The following is a 17165-nucleotide window of genomic DNA, read 5'->3' on the forward strand; positions in this document are numbered from 1 at the left end:
AAGTGTGTGGGACAGTCCTGGAGACAGAAGGAAAAAACTCAGGAGTCCCACTCAGAATTTGTAGTAGAACAGGGTCTGGAAGACTGGGGGGCTTTGAGAGGCAGAACTCATCTACCTACAGGGGAGATCAGAAGTTTCCACACCAGTTCAGAAAACCAACTAGCCTTTGTCCTGGCTCCTATTAGCATCTCAGTGCTCTGGGAAAGCCTCCCAGAGACGGTCACCAAGCCTCCTGGTGCTGGTTATCTTGGCTGAATGTGTTCACCTGTGTCTTCTCTGCTAGTGGTCACAGGTGGAAGTAGCTGTGACAGTTTGACTTGAGGATCGGGTTAGCAGTGGCCGGGGAGATGTGAAGGGCCTGCCCTTGCCTGGGTTTGGTGGCCTGGATCTGGAGGCTGGGGAGGTGAGCAGGACATTTCCTGAGTGTCCACGACACTGGGACAGCACAGCATACAGCACTCGTTGGGTATTAAGGGCCTGGCCCCGAGCACCATCAGACTTGCTGAGCAACTCTGGCTCAGGCGTCCTCATTTTTCCTTTCCAAAAAAAGATTTGTTACCTGCCCCCAAATCACCCAGCAGGCACCTGGGAAGGCAGGATTCAAACCCAGGCCTGGGTTTATGGCAGACTGAAGAAGTCTGGGGAGGGAAGGAGGGGGCAAGGGCAGCTGGGGCTACCCACAGCATGTTCCAGTTTATTCCAGAACATCCCAGGAGGACTTTCTCCATTCTGAGGAGAAGGGGTGCAACTCGCAAGCCTGGGTGAGAGGCTACGGCCAGTATGTGAAATATTTGGGAGGAAGCCCTGGACTAGCTCTACTCTGAGACTCCCTCCCGGTGTCCCCAAGGGCAGGGGAGAATTCATGCCAGAGACTGCAGCAGCCCAGGAATGGTTGTGCCCATGAAACTGCTGGGGTCCTCTGAGCTCCCCATCTCTTAGGCCAGCAGCCACAAGCTCTGCCACAGACAGGCAGGCCATCCGTCAGGAGGCTCCTGAGCAGAGCGTGCCAGGGATCTCTGCAAGCTCCAGCATCTGTTCCACCCAGACTCATCCACATCCTGTGGTGTCTGTTGCGATGCTCTGGAGTCAACTGGTTTAGTTACCAGGTGGAGGCACTTCCGGAGCAAGCAGAAACACTTTGCAGCGGGACAGAGGAGGGTGGCTCACTTTTCTATAAGTAAGTTCAAAGACACAAGCACGGACAAGAAGGGACTCAATGTGCGGTGAGCTCTCCAAAGGCAAGGACTGTCTTGCTGTCCTCCAGGGGTGCCCCGTCAACGTGAAACCCAGTCTCTGGGCACACAATGCCGCAAAAGCTGTTTGGACTTGTCTGGTGCTCAGAACCTTGCCGGGAACCTTGAGGGCATTTGCTGACTGCTTGGTGGTTAAATGTCTGTAAGTGGGGGTGCGTGTTTTGTTTTCTGACAGACATCTTTTCTGCGTTCTCCTCTCCATCACACCAACCCCTGAGCCTCCAGCAGGTTCATTGCCCCACCCCCACCCCCCATCATCCAGTCCCCACCAGATGCTGCCCAGCTTTGCCTAGCATTGTTCTCCCCACCTCAGGCCAGCCCCCAAGGAATCACATGGCAAACCCCATAGGGCTAATTTCTCAGTAGCTTTATTGAGTAGCGAGATGAGGCGTCATCTCCTGCAGGACACGTGTCCTCAAACTGGTACAAGGAGTGCTTAGGGACAGACTGACAGACAGGTGGTGGGGCAGGGCAGGTGTCTGCTGCTGGGATGGGTCGGGGGCACCAGGGACAGCTCAGCTCTCCAGGGGGTTGGGTTGCGTCTGCTCCGGGACCTGCTCCGGGACCTGCTCGGGGACAGGGAGGGCCAGGGGCTGGTCTGGGCTCCCCTTCTTCCCCAGGGTGCCCATAAAGGAGCTGACCTTTTCCCTCAGGTTCTTCTCCAGGAAGCTCAAGTGGCCTTGCACGTCCCCCGAACTGGAACCCAACTGCTGCCTGAACTGCTCCATCTGCTGAACCAGAGCCTTGTTGAACATCTCCCCCAAGGGCTCCACGGTGCGCTGGAACGCCTCCACCTGCTGGTCCAGCTGGCTGTTCAGGTCTTCCAGCGACTTCTGCAGGCCCTCGGTGTTGCCCTTCAGCTTGCTCTGCACATCTTCCACCAGCGGGGCCAGTTTCTTCTGCAGCTGGTCGACGTTGGCGGAGACCTTGGTCTGGAGCTCCTCGGCGTTCTTCTTCATCTGGAAGGCCAGGCCCTCGAGCTGGTGGTTGAGTTTCTCCTGCATGCCCTCGGCGAGGGGGGCCAGGCTGCCGCGCAGCTCTTCCAGGCTCCTGTCAATCGTGGCCTTCAGCTCACTGGCGCGGGGGTTTAGGCGCCCCTTGAGCTCTTCCACGTTCCGGTCAAACTTCTCCTTGAACTCGTTGGCTAAGGGCACCATTGAGGCCTGCAGGTTGTCCACATTCTCCTGCAGTGTGGTCTGCACGCGCTGCATGTAGGGGGTCAGTTGTTGCTTCAGCTCCTGTGCCTGTGTGCTGACCTGGGTTTTCAGCCCCTCCGTATAGGGTCTCAGGTGCTCCTGCAACTTCTGCACGTTCTCCCCGATCGTCTGGCCCACGGCGTTGGCATGGGGCATGAAGCGGGCACGTAGGTCCTCGAGCTCCTTTCGAAACTCCTCCTTTGCCTTTGCTGTGTCCTTGACCAGGCGCTCATTCAGCTCTACGGCAAAGGGCACCAGCTTCTGCTGCAGGTCATCTGCATATGTGTTCACGTCCCCAAGTTTGTCCTGGAAGAGGGTACTTCAGGGAAAGGGTGGGGAGAAGCACCGTTACACTTGGCATTGGATACACTGGCAGCACACTCAGCTTTTATGCACCTGCCTAGGCCAGGAGTGTGTCCATGGAAAGCGAGACCTCCACGTTGTCCCTGTGGCCCTCCCTGGGGTGGGTCATGCTTTCAGGAAATCTACTAGGATTAGTGTTACTTTAGATTTTTATCTGCAAGGCTTCTGCTGAGCCTTAGCATCTTTTATCTACCCATCATGTGACTCCTTTCCTTGTGGGTAAAGACTAGGACTGGACTTTAACTCCCCCCTCCCCAGCCCAGGGTCACATTGTGCAATTGTATGTCTTCTGATCTGATGTCCTTGTGTGTGTTCGGAGGATCCCCAGGCACCTCAACCTCACTTCCCCTGTTGGCACAGGCACCTGTGTCCTGGAAATCCTGTCTCTCAGGACATGCCTTCTTTCTCGTTCTATCACGAGCTTGCAATGGGATGTGGCTATTTACCAAACTCGAGCACACAAAAATAGGAAGGTACTATAGGGATTGATCCCTGGGTCCAACTTCCCTATTTACAAGGAGAGTTGAGGTCCAGAGAGGCCAGACTCCCCTAGTGAGGAAGGAAGGTTCCCAAGTGCTGGTGCCCCACCTCTAAAGTCAGCTTCGGCCTCCAGGAAAGACGAGCTTTGCAGACTGAGCCCACTTACTTGAGCTGCTGGGTGATGTCCGACTTCTGGAGTTGTTCCACAGCCTCTTTGGCGTTGTTGCTTAGCTGAGTGAAGTAGTCCCACATCACAGTGGCCACCTGGTCCGCATTGACCTCAGCCCGGGTGCCTGGGCAGAGAGTGGCAAGCAAAGTCGTGAGCATGCATCTCTCTCCCGGACCCCCTGCCTCCGCTCTGAGCTGGATGATCCTGGAGTTGGGGCAACCCAACCCATTTCTCCATCTCTGGGATAACCCAGGGAGCATTGGGTGCCAACGAGGGCCTGTTCTCCTATGAGCTGCTGAGCAAACCCAAGGTCATCCCGAGCTGTCCACTAGTTCAGGAGCTGGCTTTCCATGCTGTCCCTCCTATACAGCATCAGCAGCTGGAGAGCTGGGTCTACTTACCGGTGATAGCCACCAGGGCCAGGGTCAGCACCACAGCCTTCAGGAACATCCTGGGCTCCTCACTGGGCTGTGACAGCCTCGGCTACACTGGATGATGCTTCCCCGAGTGAGAAGAAATTGTTCACCTGTGTCGCTCTGGAACTGGCTGCAGACAAAGCCAGCCCGACTTTTAAAGCCCCTGCGGCTCCCTCTCCCCGCCTCCTTCCCAGTGTGACTCCACGTTGGAAGGTGACACACTCCCAGGAGGCCTCTTGGACTTTAGTGACCTTAAGACAACGTGGAAGCTGACGGCACACAGGCAGCAGGGGGAAGCAGCCTGGTTGGCCTGGCCCCACCCTGTACAGGAGGCTGGGAAGGGTAGCCCAGAGCTTCAGGAGGACCCAGCCTGGGAGTCAAGGGGAGTCCCTGAACAGGACTGCGACCCCAGGGGCCCTGTTGGCGGTGCTGGGTCTGTGCCAGGCGTGGGGAACAAGGTCCAGGTCTCCTATTTCTACCCCAGGGAGACAGCCCCCTCTCTGACAGCTGTCCCCAACCCAAACTGTCTCAGAGCATCAGCCACAGTCAAGGCACCAGGCCCATTCAGGGCTGCAACAGGCGGTGAGCTGCGACCTAGGTGTCTGTGACAGCCCTCGGGCAGGGAAGGATCCGAACCTGGGCTTGAAGGGGTTACCTACCCCTAAGTGTGCTTTATGTCTCGTCACTGTCAAGCTGACTCACCTCAGTCCAGTTGTCTGAAGTCCCAGGCCTCAGTTTCTCCTTTGGACAATGTAGAATTTGTTACATTAAATTATAAAGTGCTTGTGAAATGGGCAGGGGGCTTAGTCCGGAGTAATTGCTGAAAAAAAAAAAAAATGACAGTGATTTTCTGTGTAGATCAGAGCTCGGAAGAGAGGAGAGAACCTGGCCCTCCAGAGGATGGCAGAGGGGGACCGTCCCTTTCTCTCAGAGGGTCACCAAGTGGAGGACTAGAGGCAACCTTGAGAGACAGGCTGATTGCAGTCCCACTGTCCCCAGCCACACTCAAGAGCCATGCAGAAAGGCCACCCCCTCTCAGACAGAAGGTGACAGGCACTGCTGTGGAAAGTGAGTTTTGTGTTCTCCCACTGAAACCCCGAGTGTGTCCACACATAGAACTGCAGAAGCCATCCACAGGAAAGGTGCCAGACGACGGTCAGTGTGGGGCCTCCGTGGACCACACCAGGGACTGCATCCTGACACCCATCGTATTGTCCCATTGGCTACCACCCGCAAGACATTCTGTGAACCCAGAGCCATCAGAAGAGACCACAACTGTGCCGAGTCAGATTTGCTGTGTTGCCGTCCTTTTTTTTTTTTTTATTAAATGTGTCCAGATTGGCTTGTCTCCTGGGACTGAAGACAGCTGGGTCCCCACTAAATTGCAATGCTCCCCACATGGCATCCTCAAGTGGCCAGGAGGGAGCTCCTTCCTGGAGCAGCCGTGCTTAGGGAGGCTTTTTTAAAATTAATTTTTTTATTTACTAATATTTGGTGGCGGTGGGTATACATGCACCCCAACACATGTGTGGAGGTCAGAGAACAACGTGAGGCAGCCTGTTCTCTCCTCCTTCCTGGTGGGTTCCAGGGAATCGAACTGATGTCATCAGGCTTGGTGACTAACCCACTGAGTCATCTTGTTGACCTCTCAGTGTTTTCTGAGTTCAGGCTCTGGAGTCTGACTCCCTGGGTTTGCGTCTGAATTCCACACAGTATGGAGCGTGTGGCCTTGGGTGAGTCTCATGACCCCTCTGAGTCTGCTGTGGAGATTCTGTGAGATAATCTGGCACACAGTAGGTGCTCATTGAATATTAGCCATGCTTTGCCTCTAAAAGGCTTATCTCTCTGTGCCCTTGACTCATTGGTCCCCATCTTGCTCTGCCAAATCAGGCCTGGTCCAGCCTGTGCTGGGCCCAAAGGTCAGAACTGAAGGGGGATGAGTCACACGGGATACCTCAGCGGCAGCTCCACCTCCTGGACCTGCAGGCTGAGTACCAGGTGCTACCAGCGTGGGACAGGTCCAGAGGTAGATGCCCCTTTGTACACTCTCTGAGAAGATCTCTGTTACCTAAGCTTGTTCAAGAGTGGCTGCCAGTGATTGATTGACAGATATGCATAGAGAGCTGAGTTGTCCGTGGACACAGAACTTGGCTCTGAGCTAAGAGACTGGGACACAGCATGCATACATGTGTGCCCAGCACTCATGTATGTACCAGCCCTGGCATGGAGGATGTACTGCCTCCTGGAAGGCATAAATGACTATATTGACTTCTCCAAGACTAGGGCATGTGTCGTATGCATCTGCAAGTAATTTGAATAGGGGGCATGGCTAAGTGAGAACCCTATGTCTCAGCTGTTGGTGAAAAGAAGAGACCTGCCTTATAGCCTGCTGTGACAATCAGGGGACATCGGGCACAGAGGGTCAAGTGGTGTTGGCACTCACATCTCTGACCCTCAGTCTCCTTGCCTGTGTTCACCCAGAGCTCGTGGCCAGTGAAGCTGACAGCTATACAGCATGTATAGCTGCCCTTTCTATCTGCCCATACAGGATCAGAGCAGAGCCCTGGGACTCGCGTGTACTTAATCTGCTCTTAGCCAAACAGAAGGAGACTGGCAGCTACTCCTGAGGGCCATCCTCAGCCCAAGCATTCAAGACTTCTCCACTGTGATGGTTAATTTTAACTGTCAGTTTGACAGAACTTTGAATCACCTGAGAGAGGAGTCACTGGGTGAAGGATCCTAGACGATACAGAATGGAGATAGCAAGCCGAGCTGATCTGAGAGCTGGCATGTCATGGCTCTTGGCTGTAAATGATATGACTAGCTGCTTCAAACTCTTGCCACCAAAGCTTCCCCACGGGTGAGCCAGGATGAACCCTTAATTCGTGTTTGTTTGTTTGTTTGTTTGTTTCAAGACAGGGTTTCTCTGTGTAGCTTTGAAGCCTGTCCTGGAACTCGCTCTATAGACCACACTGACCTCGAACTCACAGAGATCCGCCTGCCTCTGCCTCCCGAGTGCTGAGATTCAAGATGTGCGCCACCATCACCCAGGCCCCCTCAGTTTGTTTTTGTCAGGATATTGTATCATAGCAACAGGAAAAGAAACTAAGATACCCACCCACTGCTGGGTCCTCTCTGGGCCTGAGTCTGTAAGTGAAGAACAGTCCTCTTCCTAGAGAACTCTAGGCCAGAAAGCCACCATGAGGCCTCCTAAGGCCAAAGCCCAGTGGCTGAGAGGGCACAAGTACTTTGGAATGGGCTGAGTCCCAGGCCCCAGGTCCCAAGACACCCTGCAGGCAGCTTAGGGTCCACACACCTAAGTTCTCTGTGCAGCTCAGTACCCCATGGCTGGGGCTCTGTATCAGCGCTTTCGGACTTTCCTGGATTCAACGGCCATGTTCCGTCCTGGGATACTGGCAGGCTTCCATACCCATACTCAGCCTGTCTGCCTGTCCCAGCCGGGCCAAGGACTTGGTACCACACCCCAGGTTGGGATCTGATTCCCATTGTGCCCTTTGCTTCAGGGCAAGAAACAAGAAGAGGAAAGGGCAGAGCAGCTGGCGGCACCACACACAGTGCCCAATCCTGGTTCCTCTCATCAACTCTCTTCACTCTCGGCTGCCACCAAGGGCATTTCTCAGAGGACACTTAGGTACAAATGGCTGCCGAGGACCAGCTGAGGTGCTGGGACTGAGCTTTTCCACTGCTGGGTGGTATGTACTGAGTAGGCCTCCACCTGACTGGGCCTTTGGATTTTAGCCATAAAATGAAGTAAGCAATGCCTAAGTCACAGGATTTGGACAACCTACATTTTAACAGAAAACAAACTATTTTTTTTTTGTTTTGTTTTGAGACAGGGTCTCATTGAGTAGTCCAGGTAGATCATCCCAACACATGATCGCCTTACCTGTTTTCAGAGTGCTGGACTCAAAAGCAAACACTATCCCAGCCACCCCAGAAAACAGTCTTGCGTCAAAAGAATGAATTTCTGATAGATGAGTTTCAGGTCTCAGGCAAAGATAAGGATTAAGAATTCAGAGGGCAAAGCCAGGCTCCTTTCTCAGGCCATGCTTGAGAGAACGCTGCCTGCTAAAGGCCCTATTTGTGCATGGGCTCTGGCTGGGCTGCCGGTGTTTAGGAGGTAGGGAGACTGTGAGTCTGTCCTTCTTCCCTGAGCCAGTTGCTGTTTCTCCATGCTCTGGGAAACATGTTCTGTCCCCATGAACAGGGTAAACAGAGGCTCTGAGCTGTTTCATTTCCGAGCACAGACCCTGTGAGTCGGTGTCAAAGGCATCAGTTACATGTTTGTTTGTGTGTACACAGGTGCATGTGCACGTGAGATATGCACGCCTGTGGAAGTCACATGTCGGTCGCAGGCATTCTTCAAGAGCAGTTTCCCTTGCTCTGTGAGACAGGATCTCTCAGTGGTATCTGGGGCTCTCTGAAGAGGTTTGGCTGGCTGGACATCCGTTCCAGATAGCTGGCGACCTGTCCCCCACCTATCTCCCTGCTCCCAGTACTGAGATTACCGTGGACACCTATGTTTCACATGGGTACTGGCAATTGAACTAAGGTCTTCTTGCTTTCAAGATGAGCATTTTGACCAACTGGCCTCTTCCCCCAGTCCCAAAGGTATCACTTAAACCTAGGATTTCTTGGCTCCAAAGTCTTCACATCCAAAAGACAATGTTCTCCAAGACTGTCTATCTGGGCCATGACTCTCAGTGCTAGTTCAGGGACATCTTAGTTTCAAGAAGTCTGAGGTCCCTCCTGAGAAGCTGTGTGCCCTACAGCACCTCCTTTACCTTCTTTGTGAATGGCCTTTCCATACCTTGGGGCTCCCAGGTATTCACAGCCAGGGGTTGTGTAGGGGTCAGATATCATCCAGCCATAACCCTGCTCCCATCTCAGGATGCTATCAATGGGTCCAGAGGGCAAGATGAGGTACATGGAGGAGGGAGGGGCAAAGGCCTTGGGCTTAGCATGACCTTTGTCCTTCTCTCACCAACCCCGGCCCAGGTACAACAAAGGAGACTGCTGGGAACACATCGGTGGGTAGAGGCCTGAGGTGGAGGTCTAGGGGAGCCATGTGACCTACGCTCTGCCACCTCTCACCCCAATTCTGCCACTGCTCATCTATGGCTGCACCAGATTCCCCATTCCGTTCTATTACGAGACTTTCAAGTGGCTTCTGTGAAGAAGCCTGTCACTGGTTCCAGGCTGTCGCCTGGGCTTTGCGAGGAGACATGGGTCTGGAAAGTCAGTGCAAAGGGCTAAAGTGAGTCTGAGGCTTGTCCCCTGAGCCTTTGTCTCACAGCCTCACCGAGAGAAGCCAGACCAGTGAGTAATCCCACCAGCCACTGCTTCTGTTTATATCATTGAGGAGAGGAGAATGCATTTTAAGCAACTCCATCGCATAATAGGTTGCAGAGGTGGAGGTGAATAGCATGGGCAGTCTTGGAGGGATTTCTCAATTCTGCTGGCAGCTGGCTGCACAGCCTCCCTACCTCAGGTTCTGGTCTGAACTATTCAGCAGGTGACCTTTGGCCAGCTCACTGGGCCTGCTGTGCCCGCTGTCCTATTCCCGGGGCCAATATAAAACAGGTCAGGGCCCTCCTGCTTGCCTGCTCAGTTTATTCCTAGAAGCAGCTAGCTACTCCAGGTAATGTCCCTGAAGGGAGGGAGGGGACAGAGAGCCACCCAGCCAACTAGCCTACAGGAGGCTTGGGACCCACGAAGTGGCCTCCACCTTTGGGTTCCTGGTGGTTGGGGGAGGGCTAGAAGCTGGGGAGGAAGGGGAGGCCACTGGGCCTAGAGCTCTGCACTGGGTAGTGGCAGAGCTGTCTGGAATCGGGTCATGCTGTCTCCTGCTCAGCATGCAGAGCTATTGGGAGCCTCTGATAGCCATGCCTGCTCCAGGCAGACACACTGAGGTCTAGAGAGGGACAGAAACCTGATGTCACCCAGCACACCAGGGCAGAGAATGGGCAGATGTCCCATTCTGTAGAGGGTTTCCACACCCCGCCTTCCACCCTACCCTGGGGCCTGGATCTCCTATAGTTCCCCTGTCTGAGAGCTGGTACCTGTAGGAGAGAGGCTTGGGGTTCATCCCAGGGCCCCCGGCATTCTCCAGGAAAGGGCCTAGATATGGCAGATCCTCCCACAGTATCCCCTGACCGGACAATTTCCTGCAGGTGTGCAGGTGCCATGCAGCCCCGGACCCTCCTCATCGTGGCCCTCTTGGCACTCCTGGCATCTGCCCGTGAGTTTTGTGGAGGGATGGGGCTGGGGTTTCTGTGGGAGCTGGTCTGGGGACGCTGTCCTGATGAGCGGTGACTGGGTGGGAGCTGAGGGCTGGCACAGCTCCACTCTGCTCTTTTTTTTTTTTTTTTTTTTTTTTTTTGGTTTTTCGAGACAGGGTTTTTCTGCATAGCTTTGCGCCTTTCCTGGAACTCACTTGGTAGCCCAGGCTGGCCTCAAACTCACAGAGATCCGCCTGGCTCTGCCTCCCGAGTGCTGGGATTAAAGGCGTGCGCCACCACCGCCCGGCCCACTCTGCTCTTTTGCAGGAGCTAGTGAGGGAGAGGGGTCGTTGCTGCTGGGCTCTGTGCAGGGCTACATGGAACAGGCCGCCAAGAAGGTTCAGGATGCACTAGCCAGTGTGCAGAAGTCTGAGATGGCTGAGCAGGCCAGGTATGCCCACTGGCCTTCTTTTCCTGTTCCCTCTCCCCTCACCCCTACCCTGGTCCTGAGACTCCCACACAGAGACTGTGGCTCCCCCAGTTTCCCCAGGGCCTGGGTCTGTCTGAGCCTCGGAGCTCTCATGGGGCCTTTGCTGGGGACTGGGGCTGCGAAGAGAAGCAGAACAAGCAGCCTTCTTCTGTCTCCTTCACTTCTCCTCGGGTTGGCCTGAGGTGCACATAGTCCCGGGGCAAGTCTTCTCTAAGCACGGGCCAGAGGCTTGCTTGGGGAGGCCTAGCTGCTCTAGTTTCAGCCTGGGTTTTGGGGCTCTGCCCTGGGCCCAATCTGAGTTAGACATCTGCCCACTATGGATCCTTACCCCTGCTCCTGGCCAATGGCTTTGGCTGACATTTGATATTGGCCTATGTAGAAAAAGGCTGACAGACGTTCTTTGTCCCCAGAATAGGCTGTGGAGAGGGTATTACTTCCCTAACTTTGCAGATGAGAAAAACTGCCTCAGAGAAGTTAGGTGACCTGGCCTACATCACACAGCTCATGGGTCCTCCAGTAATTTTTCATCCCCCCCACCACACACTCAAGACACCTCCAGGACACTATTTGTATGGACTACAAAGGCAGACTGACCTTAAGCATCAACCTCCCCAGTGCTCGGTGCCTCAGGCCTGAAAGGAGGTTGACTGGCGGGGGGGAACCCATGAATGTCTGATCCAACCCGGATGAAGGTGGGGTTTCCTAGGCTGCCCCTGTACCACCTTAGCCACCTCTTCTGCCCTGGGAGGTAGCTGCAGGCGATTCTGGGGTGGTACTAGGTGAGGTGGTGCTAAGGGCTTGGAGAGCCCATAGGGCCCTGGGTGCGATTGTGGGTCTGGCTGCCTGCAGGGGAACTTTTCACACACATCTCTATGGATGCCTCATGTTGCTTTAACCCTCAGGGGCTGGATGGATGGTGGCTTCAGCTCCCTGAAAGGTTACTGGAGCAAGTTCACTGACAAGTTCTCCGGCCTCTGGGAATCTACCCCCGAGAGCCAGCCAACTCCAGCTACTGAGCCTTGAGACCTCTATGTTCCAAATGTGCCTGTGCATCCTTCCTGTTGGCCTCTGGGTCCACTGGGTGGCCCCGAAAGTATTCTCATGTTTTCACCCCTCCCCAGACCTCACCTAAACATGTCCCTAATAAAGCTGGATGAGAAGCTGCCGTGAGTGGTGTATCTCACGTACCGTGATGTCTGAGTGGGAATGAGTGGACCTGGGGCTGTACCTCATGCACGCTTTAGTTGTGTCTGGGGCATTTCTTCCTTCGTAACTAGGACTACCTCTGCTTACCTGCTTGCCTTGATGTGTTCCTGAGAAAGATCAAACTGGGTAACAGACATGCAGTTACAGCCTGCGACAAACTATCAAGTACAGGACAGTGCAGGCAAGTGACTGGAGGGTGGATTCGATCCGGTTAGCACTTTTATTTCACCTGCAGTCTTGAGGTCAGATGTGATCACAACACCTGTGCAGCTGGTTTGCATGGTCCAGGCTGCCTGGTCCCTTTACACACACCGAAAGGAAGGAGGCGGGGTGGAGGCTGGTTGGCTAAGTCTGCCCACTGCATCATAGCTGCCTCCATTTCTTATGTATAAAGTGGGTGCGATCTGGCCCTCCACAGCAGGTTTGAACATGAAATGGTAGTGTCCAAAAGCATGGGGCCCACCGGGCGGTGGTGGCGCATGCCTTTAATCCCAGCACTCGGGAGGCAGATCTCTGTGAGTTCGAGGACAGCCTGGTCTACAGAGCGAGATCCAGGACAGGCACTGAAACTACACAGAGAAACCCTGTCTTGGAAAAAAAAAAAAACCTAAAAAACAAAACAACAACAACAACAACAAAAAACCCATGTGGTCCAGCATCTGCACAGGGCAGGTGCCTGGTAAACAGACCTCATTGTGATAGCTAAACTGGCTGACGTCTTAAGACTGGAATGGAGACCCAGTGTTCTCAGAATCTCAACAGAGTTGTTTACTATGTTCCCTCCACCCAAAAGCACTCACTTCAGAGAGATCCAGGGTCACAAAGCAGGTCTCCCACACTATAAAATAAAACATCAGCGTTCAGAGAGGTGACAGCCGTTGCCCTGGGTCAAGAGCGAGCACACCGCAGGGCCGGCTGTCCATTTTCCACTTTGCTGTCATGGGAAAAGCCTGTGGGAGGCTCCTTTCTGGACAGCATTGGTGCAACCAGCTGACCGGACTGTGTTCTGTCTGGAAATCCATCAGGGGCTTCTCTTCCTGACCACCCAGAGCCGGCAACCTCAGTGTCCGCACCTGGAAACCTTCCCACCCAAATCTGCCTTGATCCCTGTTGTAGCTCTGTGTGATTTCAAAGGCCACTCCTTCCTCCAGGGGCTCAGGAAGACACACGGGGGATGGAAAAGGAGCCTTGGGGGAGGGAGAAGGACTCTCCAGATGTGTAAAGACTACCTGCGTATTAACACGAGCACGAAGAGGAGCCAGCTGAGTGAGAGAAAGGTTGTTGGTGTAAGAATGTGCATACATCCTCATCTGCATGAATGAATGCTTGGTTACACTTAATTTTTTTTTTTTTAAGTAATTGTGTGTGCCAGCAGCAGGCTGGTCTAAATAATGAACAACCTTCCAAAAAAAAAAAAAGCCGGGCGGTGGTGGTGCACGCCTTTAATCCCAGCACTCGGGAGGCAGAGCCAGGCGGATCTCTGTGAGTTTGAGGCCAGCCTGGGCTACCAAGTGAGTTCCAGGAAAGGCGCAAAGCTACACAGAGAAACCCTGTCTCGAAAAACAAAACAAACAAACAAAAAATAATGAACAACCTAGGCTTGGTATGCAGCTTAGTTGGTAGAACGCTTGCCTGGCATGCACAAAGCTCTGGGTTTGAGCCCCAGCACTGAATAAACGTGGTGTGGTGGTACATCCCTGTAACCCTGGCCCTTGGGAGATGAAGGCAGGAAGATGAGACATTAAAGATCACTGTTGGCTGCAAAATGAGTTTGAGGCCAGCCTGTGCCATCAGAGACATTGTCTCAAAATAAAATGAATAAATAAGTAAATAAATAAGGACTGGCAAGATGGCTTAGGTGGAAGAGGCATTTGCTACACTGATCCTGGTGGCCTGAGTTTGGTCTTTGGGACCCACATGGTAGGGAAAGAGAACTGACGCCTATAAGTTGTCCTCTGACCTCCACACGTGTTCTTTGGTTCATGAAAACCCACACATATTAAATAAATGTACTAAAATTTTAAATTACACTTATTTCTCTCTCTCTCTCTCTCTCTCTCTCTCTGTGTGTGTGTGTGTGTGTGTGTGTGTGTGTGTGTGTGTTAGGGAGTGACTTCCAAGGACTGAATTCAGGTCCTCGGGATTGGTGGCAATTGCCTCCACCTGATGATCCACCTTACCAGCCCACTGTAATGGTTTGTTTTGTTTTTCAAGACAGGGTTTCTCTGTGTTGCTCTGGCTGTCCTGGCTCTGTAGACCAGACTGGCCTGGAAGTTGCAGAGATCTGCCTGGCTCTGCCCCTGGAGTGCAGGGACTAAAGGCGTGCGCCACCACACATCCTGTCCCACCTTTCCTTCGGCGACTTAGAACTGCAGCTTCCCTAGCTGACACAGAAGTAAGGCCATCATTCAAGATTTGGAGATGGCTATGAAGGCCTCGCTAATAATTGTGGGGATCAGCATCATGAAGTGATTTTTGCCCAACTGGCAGGTCCAGTGGTTGCAGCCGCTGGGACAGATGCCTTTCACAGAGGGTCAGTTTCTGGGGAGATGATTGCGTGGGGGTCTTTCCAGAGGGAAAGAAAAAGAAAAGTGTTTGCTGGGGGGTTTGGGGTTCATGAATGAGAGAGGGTTAAGCTCCAGGCATTTCATTTGCACTTGTCCAATAACTCAAGTCTCTGACTCCTTGAGGGACCCTGGCTCTAGGGAGTGGAAGATGCTCGAATCCTTTGCCCAGGTGGACCCCACCTGGAAACACTACTTCTGGCACAGGAAACCGGGCCTCTCAAAGCCACTCTCAATCCGGGCTATAACACTAGTAGTTGGAGCCTCTGTGGGGCACTTTTCAAGGGGCTCCTAGCCATCTATTTCCCTCCTAGCCTTTTTAGGACAGGAATCCTGTCTCACACTCACACTTTAAATATTTGTTTATTTATTATATATAGTGTTCTGCCTGCATGTATGCCTGCACACAAGAAGAGGGCACCAGATCTTATTATAGATGATGTGAGCCACCGTGTGGTTGCTGGGACTTGAACTCAGGCTCTCTGGAAGAGCAGCCAGTGCTCTTAACCTCTGAGCCATCTCTCCAGCCCTGTCTCACACTCTTAACCAGCCATGAGGCCAGCTTGAGTGAGCTTGGAGAGCTGAGGAGTCCTGTATGAAAGAATCCCCACGTCCCTGAATATCCCTGTGTCTCCCAAAGAAAGAAGCCATCCCACTTTGGAAAGGTTTATTCTAAGAAAACCGATGTAGGGGTAGGGAGCAGAGGTAGGCGCCTCACTGGGTGCTCAGCTTCTTGCTGGTTTCGTCGATCCATTCCATTATGGTGGTCCTGAAGCCCTCCAGCATAGGCGAGAGGCCCTGACGCAGGTCCTCCAGAGCGGGTTTGGCCTTCTCACTGAGAGTCTGCAGGTGATTGCTGGCCTTGGTACGGTACTCGGCCAGGGTGGTGCTGTCCTTGAGCTTGGCCAGGTGCTCGGCCAGGCGCTCCCGCATCTTGTCGCTGTAGGGCGACAGATTTGAGCGCAGAGCGTCGACGTGAGTGCGCATGCGGTCGCGAATATCCTCGCCCACCGGGGCTAGCTTCTGCTGCAGCTCCTGCAGCTTCTGGCGCGCGCCTTCGCGCAGATCGGCGCCCAGGGGCCCCACCTTCTGGCGGTAGTGCTCCATCTCCGCCTGCCACTTGGTCTGGAACTGGTCCAGATAGGGTTGCACCTGTTTCTTCACCTCCTCCAGGTCCTTGTTCATCTCCTGCCTCAGCCAATCTGTGTCCTTTTCCAGGTTACTCCAGAACTCCTGAGTCACCGGGCCCAGCTGTTCCTGCAGGCGACCAACGGTTGTGCCCACGGTGTCCCAGTTGTCCACGAGTTTCAGGCTGGAGGAGGAGAGAGAGCGGCTGAAAGATGGCCCCGGGCATCCTGCACTGCCCCACGTCTGGGGGCGGGGGGTAGTCCTGGATCCTGAACGTGCTGTTGCTATGTTCCTACTTTCCCAGAACTCGCGCCCCCTAATTCCCTATACCCTCCTTCCACATCCGTCTGCACACGTAGCCTGAGGTACCAAGGACACGGATGGGGTTGGTGCCTGTGGCCAGGCCAGTTCCCTTTCTCTGCTGGCTGACTGGGGGTTGCCCAGGGAAAGGGGATTTTGAACTCATAGGCAGAAAGCGGTGTGTGTGTGTGTGTGTGTGTGTGTGTGTGTGTGTGTGTGTGTGTGGCTACCCACCCCCCAGGTGAATCCCATCCCTATGCCTCCATTGGAAGCTGCCACGGTGAGCAAATGGTGGAAGAGCAGGTGAAGATTTGACCGGTTCAGTTACAGCATCTTCTCACGGGCCTCTCTGCCCACCCTGGATGGACAGCCCTTGCCCTGCTCCAGGCCCCAGCCTGGGTCCTTCCTTACCCCAGCTGTTGGCCCAAGGCGGAACTTTCAAACTGGGACACATAATCTCGGCCGCTGTCTTTGATTGCATCCACATACACAGTGGCGAAATCCTTCACTCTGTCCCAGGAGGTCTGGGGGTCATCCCGCTGCCAGAAGTGCCGAGCCTGGCTCCCTGGGGACGGAGGGGGGACCCATGTCATGCCAGTTCTGCTGGGGTCTGAGCTGAAGTGTCAGACTTGGAGTCGGGGAGAAGACCAGAGAGCATTCTGTTCTCTGTGGCCAGGAAGGTGAGCCACAGAGGCCTAAGCCGAAGCCCACTCTGCCCTGCTCGGTCCCTCCCCGGGTCCCTCCCTGGGTCGGTGGCACCTACCCGTCAGGAAGAGCACAGCCACGGCCAGCACCACAGCTTTCATCCTGAAGGGCGTGGGTGACCTGAAGAAACAGAATTGCTGGGCCTGAAGGGGAGCGTTCTCATAGAAGCCCCACGCTTGCACCCCACGTTCAAGCCAGGGGAAGGAGAAGGATCTAGAGTGAGAGAAGGTCCCAGATACCCGCAGAGTGGAGCATCAGGTGGGAGGCCCTAGGGAGCCAGGGGTAGCCTGGGACAGGTAGCAGCACTTACCTCCCTGGAGCTCTCCAGCCGTCTCTCTCTCTCTTGGAGTGGCCGGCTCTTCTTCGCCGGCCTATTTATGTCTGTAGGCAGGGGCTGGGCTGGAAGGCTGATAAGCCCAACCCTGGCCCTGTCTCTGCTTGCTTGTCCTGACGATGTGGAACTTAGAGTTCAAGGATCAGCTGTGTTCCTGAGGCCGGGCAAACAGAGTGGGCAAACAGGAAGCTGCGGGGGCTACAGCACTGGGATCAAGGGTTCAGGGCAGCAAGAGAGTGACTGCAGACTGGGGGGGGGGGTCTCCAGGGTTAAGGCACTGTACCCTCCTCTTCCTGTACCCATGAGTTCCTACTGCCCT

General features: G+C 54.2%; 3 protein-coding genes across 3 annotated transcripts; 1 reads left to right on the plus strand and 2 right to left on the minus strand.

Annotated features, from left to right (window-relative positions):
* Window positions 1–1599: 1599 nt before the first annotated feature.
* Apoa4 (apolipoprotein A4) lies at window positions 1600–4020 on the minus strand. Its single transcript, XM_028866498.2, has 3 exons — window positions 3863–4020; window positions 3459–3585; window positions 1600–2768 (listed from the first exon to the last, which is right to left on the minus strand). The coding sequence occupies exons 1-3, from the start codon at window positions 3909–3911 to the stop codon at window positions 1769–1771; spliced, it is 1176 nt and encodes a 391-aa protein (XP_028722331.1). The 5' UTR covers window positions 3912–4020; the 3' UTR covers window positions 1600–1768.
* Window positions 4021–9449: 5429 nt separating this feature from the next.
* Window positions 9450–11774, plus strand: Apoc3 (apolipoprotein C3). Its single transcript, XM_028866560.2, has 4 exons — window positions 9450–9539; window positions 10072–10139; window positions 10447–10570; window positions 11512–11774. Exons 2-4 carry the CDS (start codon window positions 10085–10087, stop codon window positions 11630–11632), a joined length of 300 nt encoding a protein of 99 aa, XP_028722393.1. The 5' UTR covers window positions 9450–9539; window positions 10072–10084; the 3' UTR covers window positions 11633–11774.
* Window positions 11775–15029: 3255 nt separating this feature from the next.
* Apoa1 (apolipoprotein A1) lies at window positions 15030–16889 on the minus strand. The gene is made up of 4 exons (XM_028866473.2): window positions 16823–16889; window positions 16571–16632; window positions 16219–16372; window positions 15030–15691 (listed from the first exon to the last, which is right to left on the minus strand). The coding sequence occupies exons 2-4, from the start codon at window positions 16611–16613 to the stop codon at window positions 15094–15096; spliced, it is 795 nt and encodes a 264-aa protein (XP_028722306.1). The 5' UTR covers window positions 16614–16632; window positions 16823–16889; the 3' UTR covers window positions 15030–15093.
* Window positions 16890–17165: the final 276 nt, after the last annotated feature.

Source organism: Peromyscus leucopus, chromosome 7 (assembly GCF_004664715.2).
Source record: "Peromyscus leucopus breed LL Stock chromosome 7, UCI_PerLeu_2.1, whole genome shotgun sequence".
Lineage (NCBI taxonomy): Eukaryota > Metazoa > Chordata > Mammalia > Rodentia > Cricetidae > Peromyscus > Peromyscus leucopus.